Raw genomic sequence first — 9,719 nt, 5'->3', positions numbered from 1 at the left:
CAACTCTTCTGGAAAGGCTTTCCACAAGGTTTAGGAGTGTGTTTACAGGAATTTTTGACCATTCTTCTAGAAGCGCATTTGTGAGGTCAGGCAGTGATGTTGGTGAGAAAGCCTGGCTCACAGTCTCCGCTCTAATTCATCCCAAAGGTGTTCTGTCGGGTTGAGGTCAGGACTCTGTGCAGGCCAGTCAAGTTCCTCCACACCAAACTAGCTCATCCATGTCCTTATGGACCTTGCTTTGTGCACTGGTGCGCAGTCATGTTGAAACAGGAAGGGGCCTTCCCCAAACTCTTCCACAAAGTTGGGAGAATGAAATTGTCTTGGTATGCTGAATCATTAAGAGTTCCTTTCACTGGAACTAAGGGGCTAAACCCAACCCATGAAAAACAACCCCACACCATAGTCCCCCCTCCACCAAACTTTACATTTGGCACAATGCAGTCAGGCAAGTACCGTTCTCCTGGCAACCGCCAAACCCAGACTCTTCCATGGGATTTCCAGACAGAGAAGTGTGATTTGTCACTCCAGAGAACACGTCTCCACTGCTCTAGAGTCCAGTGGCGGTGTGCTTTACACCACTGCATCTGACGCTTTGCATTGCACTTGGTGATGTAAGGCTTGGATGCAGCTGCTCGGCCATCGAAACCCATTCCAGGAAGCTCTCTACACACTGTTCTTGAGCTAATCTGAAGGACACATGAAGTTTGGAGGTCTGTAGCTATTGACTCTGCAGAAAGTTGGCGACTTCTGCACACTGTGCGCCTCAGCATGCGCTGACCCGCTCTGATTTTACTTGGCCTACCACTTTGTGGCTGAGTTGCTGTTGTTCCCAATTGCTTACACTTTGTTATGATACCACTAACAGTGGACCTTGGAATATTTAGTAGTGAAGAAATTTCATTAATGGACTTATTGCACAGGTGGCAACCTATCACGGTACCACGCTTGAATTCACTGAGCTCCTGAGAGCGACCCATTCCTTCACAAATGTTTGTAGAAGCAGTCTGCATGCCTAGGTGCTTGAATTTATACACCTGTGGCCATGGAAGTGACTGCAACACCTGAATTCAATGATTTGGAGGGGTGTCCCAATACTTTTGGCAATATAGTATATGATGTAAATATGGGACAAAAACTCAAACGGGCATTTTTTGCCTCATATCTTGAATTTTACGAACATTCTAACTAAATTCTATAGGCTACATCACCCTCCTTCTTATTAGTCATCAATCAACTGTATGATATGTCAGATGGCCTGCGTATGTCTGGGGGTGGGCAAAGTGCATTAAATGTGTTAATTTTATCAAGTTATCTTTCCACTGTGATTAATAAATCTAACATGTTAAATCACTCAAACCATATATGGAAATCGACGAGTCCTTATTTGGGCTGGGTTTCCCGATAACGCTGTCTTTTAGCATGCTACGAAGGTAGACCTTAACTGAAGATATACCATTTCTAGGCATGTTCCCTGAACTATCCCTTAGGAGGTTGCTTAAGGTATAGCTTCTTAAGTGCGATGTTACCAGGTGCTGTCCATGGAGGCCGTGCTGAATTGGTTGATATCGATGACTCGAGAATCGATAATTCACTCATTTATCAGGACTCAGGGGATGTTAAAAGTAATCCAAATTGCAAACTAAATCTATATTGTAATTTATCTATATTCTGGGGACACTAGAGCCCCCATCAGCGTGAGTTTAAGGCGAGCGTTATTATAGAACAAAGTTTTAATTCCTTGGAGACGCGTCATGCAGCTGGCAGACATGTAGGTATCGTGTTTATATCGTTTTTTCATTTTTTTTAATTCAAAATATTCACAAACTTTTTAACTATGTCATGAATTTTATGATAAATTCCGATTGTAAAATATGTGGAAGTGAATGTGTTTTGTAGTGCAATGAGTTTGCATGGCAATTCAGAGCTGTCGGATTTATGAAATCTTCACCGAAATACATAAAAGTATGTGGCCGGTGAACTGGGCGAAGAATAGAGTAAACTATTGTTTCATACACAATGTGTATCTGATATGAATAAAACACTTCGTCAAATTATATAATTGAAAGGGTTATTGTTGCAGCTCACGTAGATGTGTGGAATTTGATTTTAACAAACTATAAATGTCTTTTTTATGCAGTAGCCTACTTAATTCAAATGTGTATTTAAATGACTGAAACATAAAATAAACCTGATGAGGTTAAAAACAGAATAGTTGTGACACATGACAAGCGCAGAGCGCGCATCTGTCACTGGTTCAGCGCTAAAGCACATTTGAATTTAGCAGTGAATCTTTGCATTTTATTCTTTTCCTTTTCGAACACTAAATGTATTACAGCTTCAGAATTATATTAGCCTGACGTGGTCATACTCAATTCTAGTTCGAATATGAGTCTGATACTGCTCCATTGGGCTTTGATTATGGGGGCGTATTTCAACCGATCCAGGAAAGACCTCAATTGGATAGACCTACAACCAATCAGAGCTACAGAGTAAGTGATGTATGTTGAGCGACGCATAGTTGTCAACAGAACTCAACTGCACACATGCTGGAACTAGTAGAAGATGAGCGTAAACAATGTTTGCCGGTGTTGTAAAAATAATTTAAGTATACACGGAGTACTTGCCAAATAATGCGCTGTCGATATCTTCTATAACGGACGTGATGGCGGAATCTACATATCTCAGTTCTTCAACAACAGCCATCATTGTTGTAAACTAATTCAACCCAAGCGCTCTTTGATGACGTGGCTGATTACGTTTCTGGTGATAATCTGTCAATCATCGCCCTGACAAATGTGATTGGTCCGAACAGTTTCTGTTCGGGCATAATTACTCCTCTACGGATCGAGTCCAGACCGAACTCCCCGACCTCAAAACGTTGTGGGCGGGGCTAAGTTCGGCTGGCATCCAGGCTAGAATTATATTAGTGTTGACTGTCAACAGTGATAAGGTATAGCTAAGAGTGGTGCAGACCAACCTTCGAAAGTATGACTTACAGAAGGTATACTTAACTAAGAACGTTTCGGGAGACATGTATTAATGTTAAGATACAGCTTAAGGTAGAGTTAAGAAGGTTTCGGGAAATCCAGCCCTGGTCACTGGTGGAATCTGGATGTCATCTTATGGAAAAGTTTGGTACTGCGCACAAAACATCTTATTGAAAGTTCTTTTTTTTTTTGAGAAATCAACTTAAATTTAAGTTGTAAAAGTCCTTTTCAAGTCTATGCTCAAAAAGTGGGACAGACAATAACAGGTGAAACAACTTCTTATTTCCACTAACTTTGAAAATAAATAGACACTGGTACTTCAGGACTAGAGTTGAAGAGCTGTGACATACAACACAGAAGTGTTTTGTAATTTAGGTCTGTAGTTTCTTTTGAACAGCTGCCAATATGGGTCAGATTGACTTGCGAACAGTAAGAACATATAACATTTGCTTTTTTTAGGCATTTTCATGATCCTAAATGAGAAAAAGTCAATGGGTATAATTGTATTTCAGATATTTTGTGCAGATTTTTACCATATGAGGATGACAAAATATTTTTTGTATTGAAATAAGTGAGGAAAAGCTTCATAGTGGCTAAAATAACAAAATCTATCCAAGAAATGTTATTATTTTGGGTCTGTACAGTTGACTTAGAACATTAAAATTTGCGGGTCAAATTGACCCGCGAACATCACAAACATACTTTTCTGTGAATATGTAAAAACACATCAGTGTGTTGAAACTTTACATGCATGTTCATGACCCTAAATGTGAAAAAGTAACAAAATTTCAAGAAAAAAAAAAACTACGTATTTGTCACTACTTGAATATTATTATTATTATTATTATTATTATCTTTATTAAGGACACAGGTGCAAACACAAGTTCCATAGATAGAAAAGTAAAGTTAAGAACACTGTAAACAAGTTACAATAATATTTACAGCATATTAATAATAGATTAGATAGAAATTAATAATACTGTAATATTTGGTATAAATGAAATTCTCTATGCAAACATTACATTTTTGTCATACAGACAGAACCTCTCTATTTAACTATTAATATATTTTTTTAATATCATACGTAAATGTGTACATTTCTATGCACGTTTGTGAGCAGGGCTTTTATTTTGGTCAAAATATGTGATGTCATAAGGCTGCGCCGCTCTCCTGCATCTGTTATGATTCGGCTGAAGAAAGGTTTGTGGTTTTATGCATTTAAAGTGTTTAAAGCAATGCAAACTGTTCAGTCAATTGAATCGTTTTGCAAACTTGTAAAGTAAAGTAATTATTTTTGAATGTAACACTATAATGCTTTATTTAACAATAACGAAAGTTGTTTTTGAGTAAAACACATTGGTGCGTCTCATTTCCCTCCTTATATCGTGAATCAGTTCATTGTAAACACAGTTGTGACGAGAGAAACTCCGAGTCATTTGAACCGAATGCTTTGCAAAATGATTCAATGATTCGAAACGCTCGAATAACCGCATCCTGACGACACTTACATGTAATTTTTACAAACCAACTGATAATGTTTTCATGAAAGTTTAATATAAAAAATAATATACAGATCAATTAATATCAAATCATAGGTAAATAATTGTGAATTGTCTGTGTAATGTGTACTCTTTTAGTAATTTTTAGTGCTAGTTTAGAGGGTTTTTTTGTTTTGTTTTTTTGTCTTATTTAAATCCATTAACTCTGACTCTCTTACCAGAGTACTGAATTACTGAACTAGAGCTGATTGAGACAGTCTCTCTTTCTGTTAATTATTGTTATCTTTATCATGACAGTGTCCAGGAAGACTCTTGATGAAGCAACTGAGATCCATGTGACACACTATTATAAAGATGGCATTTATTAAAGAGAACAGTGAAGACATAAAGATGGAGTTTATTAAAGAGGAGAGTGAATCCGTGAAGATTGAAGAAACATTCAGAATTAAACAAGAAGAAACTGAGGAACAAACAAAGATTGAGTTTATTAAAGAGGAGAGTAAAGACACGAAGATGCCGTTTATTAAAGAGGACTGTGAAGACATAAAGATGGTGTTTATTAAAGAAGAGAGTGAAGACATGAAGATTAAAGAAACAATTAGAGTGAAACAAGAAGAAACTGAGCAACAAACAGGTTGGTTTCATTCTCAAAGCTGAGAACAGTCATTTCATCCGTATTAAATTATTGACTTCTTAAAATAAAACTGTTTGAAAACAGAAACAGGTAAGACTGAGTCCTTGTTTTGCAAGTTACAGTTAAGTCTCTGGTCGAGTCAAGATGGAGAAGTCCAAGATCTTGATGAAAAATTGATGAATCTCTTGATGGAAATAACATCACAACAATTATTTCCATCAAGAGGTGCATGGGTCATTGACGGATAAGACTTTTTAATAGGCCAATTTTAAAATACCAAAAATATGGATACGTTTGGCCATTTTCTAAACATTTGGAATGTAGTGTACACATGCCTTTATAAAGAAAAGTAAAAAAAAAATGACATTTTAGTGTTTTTACACTTAAGTTAATAATACATAGCCTTAAAAAAGTCATCTGGGGCGACCGTAATATATCTCAAAATTCACATTTTTATGTATCATTAAGACTAGTTGAACTCATATCAGTAAGTAGATAAACTGATGAAGAAAGATAAACTTTAGTGCCCTTTCATTTTATGAAAACCATTATTTCACAAGTTTATTCTATAATATCAGTCTCCCTCATAATCCAGTTACAATACTGATTTTTACTTTAAAAGCAAAAAAACTGAATTAGCATTTATACAGATATTACACATTCAACAATAGCATACCACTGATTAATATTTGAGGCTAAACTGATGGATATTTGGTTATGAATTTATTCATTTATTCATTCATTTGTTGGTTACCCCACATGACATATGGTCGCCCCAAATGATAAGAAAACCACAGGTATAAAAATTTCAGTTAAAATGTACACAAAAGAGTTCAAGACGAAAGAAAATTTAACTCTTTTTATTCAAATAACATTTCAACATTTAAATATAACAAATCAGAAGGAAATTAACATTTAAAATTATATAATTTTTATTGCAACACACATTAAATGCTTCAAGAACTTAAGAAGCTGAGTAAAGAATCTCTTTTTTGGAACCTTTTTGATTCATTCGACAGGGAGAACACTACTTGCATCTCAATTAACCTTTCAACATTCAAATATCACAAATAATAAGTTTCTTTTTATGGACCCATTTAGCCACATAAGGCAGTGATGAACACGACTTGCATTTATCTAAGCTGAGGTATTTCTGAACTTCACCCAATCTTGGAGAGTCAGCTTTGAGAAGCGTGATGTTGCTGGCTCAGGCTCTGAGATCACAGCATGCACATCTTTTCTGTAGTAGAAAATTAAATCTACAGTTTGTGGCCACATGAAGAGGTTTTTGTCACCAGATTGTAGCATACAATTGACCTGCACTTCTTCTCCCACAACCTCAAGCACTTGGCCAACATAAGGCTTTTCATCATAAATGACAATAACAAACTTGCCACAAAGATCTAGATTTTCTTGTTCCCTAGGTGGTTGAGGAGGAGAGCTTGGGGGATTCTCAGCGTTGCACACAGTGTGTCTCACTCTCAGGTCTACTGTTACGGGCTTGTAACAAGGGCATGGACTCCTCTCTGTTTTCCTACAGAAGCATGACACAGTCCTGTGAGTGATCTGTGAAGGCTGGGTAGACCAAACCTGGTGTATTTTAAAGGTGCCCTTCACAGCCTCCAAGTTGTCAGGAATTAGCTCATCACACTTTTCAATGCTTTCTCTGTTTACCCAATAGTGTGTGATGCTTGAGCCTAATCTTGTGTTCAGCATCTCATAGAGTTGCTGTGGTGTCTGAAGTTCACCACCTCTTTGGACAAAGCGATCTGCTTCTCTTTTTATTGCCCCACCAATCCCATCTGGGGCCCCTTTCCCATGAGACTTTTCTGAATAATTCCAGGTCACCTTAGTGAACCCAGAAAGGAAAGGGACAGTACTGAGGAGGTAGAAGTTGTTTTTATTCCGGTACTGTGTAACCGGCCCATCACTCTGAATGTGGAGGGTTGTGATGTGGGAAGGAGGGTTGTGATCTGTGGGAAGGTTTCACGAAGCTGGGCTCTGAATGCCCACACCGCCCGCTTGTCCTGGCGCAGGCTGTCAGAGAGTGTTGCATAGGACTTTGTTCCATGCACAGTGTACAGGACTGCTGTGTGGATAGTCGCTTGCTGTCTGCTACCTCCAAAGTGAAATGCCTGAACCTCTGTGTTCAGCTTACATGCATAATTCTCTGAGAAGTCAACATGCAGAACAGCTTCACACCCTGTGATGTTTTGTTTAAGGTAGCGGAACTGCTCTGCCTGGTGCAGCCAGTTAAACTTTTTGCCAAGGATCTAACTTCTGAGAGAAAAGCTTCATCAAGTCCTGATGTTCCACTATAGATCTGTTTCACCATGTTGCCAAACATTCTCTCCCATTTGTGGAAGTTACCCTCTTCACTGCTCTGACTTCTGAGCTGCTCTCTGTCTCAGGGAATTCTACCTCCTCAAAGGCACTTGGCACAAACACGGTCCATACAGTCCTTATTTTTTGGATCACACACTATCTAACCAGCAGCTCAGAAATGCTTTTTGTTTTCAACAGCCCTCTGCTGTAGAGCTTTTGGCCAGCAGGTGGACATTTTCGTGGTCCATGCATGCACATGTGTCCCGATCCTTGGCTTTTAGGGATGGGACGAAATATCGTTTGACAAAATATCGCGATGTGACGAAACGCATCAGGTCGAAAAAAATGGACGCGAAATAAAGATAGATGGCACTGCTGCATGATTTGCATAGTATATAAATAATTTAGTGTATTATATTTGTGTGTATGTATATGGGGCAGACATCCGGGGAACAGTCTATGGTGGCAGGGTAAAAAAACTAAATGAAAAAAAAAAATTATATCCGGGGAAGGCGGTGTCAGTCAAGAGCATGTTGCAATAACAACACTGCCTTGCAGGACAAATATTCAAATTGCATTAGCACCACTGCCTTGCCCCCAAACAGACCATGGAGTCAAATAAAAAAGACAAAGAGGTCGAAATTGAGGACGCTCCGCCTGGATACAAGTCATATGTCTGGCAGTATTTTGCTTTCTCTAAAAAAGACAAAGACGGTGTAACTGACAAGATAAGACTGTGTGTAAGCGTACACCACATCCAACACATCAAACATGAACCACCACCATTCCGTACACCACATCCAACACATCAAACATGAACCACCACCATAAAAATGTCAACGTCACCATAAAAATGTGAAGACGGCCCCGGAGAAAACAACCTGACCATGAAAGGGAAGCTGACCATGACACCAAAGCGCTGACACCAACTCTACCTGCAAAACAGTCAAGTCCATTGGCGTGCAAAACAGATAACCAGGCTCATTGGCGCTCCATTCATAGCAGACTATATGGCTCCATTTAACATGGTAGAGAACAGAAAATTCATCCAAATGTTTAATGTGCTGGAGCCCAAGTTTAAGATGCCATGTCGAGGACATTTTTCAGAGAAGGTAATCCCGGAAATTTACAATGAAACCAAACAAAGCGTGAAAGAGTATCTAAAAAATGCCGACTGTGTCGCCCTGACCACCGACAGCTGGACCTCGCGTGCAACACAGAGTTATATAACCATCACGGAAGAAATCATCAACGAGAAATGGGAGAGAAAAAGCTTTGTGTTGCAAACTCGTGAGCTAAGTGAAAGTCATACTGGTGTTAACATAGCTCACGTGTTGAGAAATGCACTGAGTGAGTGGGAGCTAACGAGGCCACAAACAACCATTGCTTGTGTCACAGACAACGCAAGCAACATGGACATTGCTGTGAGAGAGAGCGGTCTCCACCCTCACATCAAGTGCTTAGCGCATGTTGTGAATCTGGCCAGTAAGCGAGGCTTGGCTGTATCCCGCGTCGCGCGCCTTCTTGGTCGTGTGCGAAGAATAACTACATTCTTTCACAAGAGCACCACGGCCACCGCCGTCCTGACCAACAAGCAAACCCAGTTAGAGCTGCCTCGGCATAAACTTATCACCGATGTCCAAACCAGGTGGAATAGCACATACGACATGCTGGCGCGCTACCTGGAGCAACAAGCAGCTGTCTCAGCTGCACTGAGCTGCCCAGGAATCCGAAGGAATGCGAGAGAAATTGACACTCTGGATAACAGTGATATATCAGATGTCGAGGACATAGTGAAACTGCTTAAGCCACTGAAGACAGCCACAACAGTTGTCTGTGATGAAAAAGAGCCCACTGTTTCACTGATAATCCCAATGAAGTTCATGATCGAGCAAAGCATGTCACCAGACGAAAATGACACACAGACCATCGCCAACATGAAAAGCGCCATTCTACTCGACATCTCGGACCGGTACTCGGGGGACTGTAATGACATGCTGCAGGAGTGCACTGCGCTTGACCCACGATTCCGAAGCCTGTCCCATCTGAATGATGAACAACGCGAGTCCGTCTATGCCCGAATACGTGAAAAAGCTTCAGCACTTCATGAGCAGCGCAACCAGGTAGGCTAACTTTTATTGAAAAAAAAAATGAGGTGCCCTGTATGTGTAGGCCAGAGCCCGAAAACTTATTTCTCATATTGTTTTTTTTATTAGTCGATGAGAGAGAGAGAGAGTCTCTGTGTGCGTGTGTCTGTGAGAGAGGGAGGGAGTG

At 39.7% G+C, this 9,719-nt stretch overlaps 1 protein-coding gene across 1 annotated transcript in view; it reads left to right on the top strand.

Moving 5' to 3' along the window:
• Positions 1 to 4,135: 4,135 nt before the first annotated feature.
• Positions 4,136 to 9,719, top strand: part of LOC125245030 (gastrula zinc finger protein XlCGF57.1-like) — a 31,127-nt gene continuing 25,543 nt past the window's right edge. The window contains exons 1-2 of the mRNA XM_048155459.1: positions 4,136 to 4,187; positions 4,784 to 5,120. Of these exons, the coding sequence (XP_048011416.1) occupies positions 4,841 to 5,120 (280 nt within the window). The 5' untranslated portion in view covers positions 4,136 to 4,187; positions 4,784 to 4,840. The remainder of the gene's footprint in view (positions 4,188 to 4,783; positions 5,121 to 9,719) is intronic.

The sequence above is a fragment of the Megalobrama amblycephala genome, linkage group LG14, assembly GCF_018812025.1.
Source record: "Megalobrama amblycephala isolate DHTTF-2021 linkage group LG14, ASM1881202v1, whole genome shotgun sequence".
NCBI lineage: Eukaryota > Metazoa > Chordata > Actinopteri > Cypriniformes > Xenocyprididae > Megalobrama > Megalobrama amblycephala.
The sequence above is the reverse complement of the archived record's forward strand: the minus strand, read 5'-3'. Positions and strand labels throughout refer to the sequence as shown.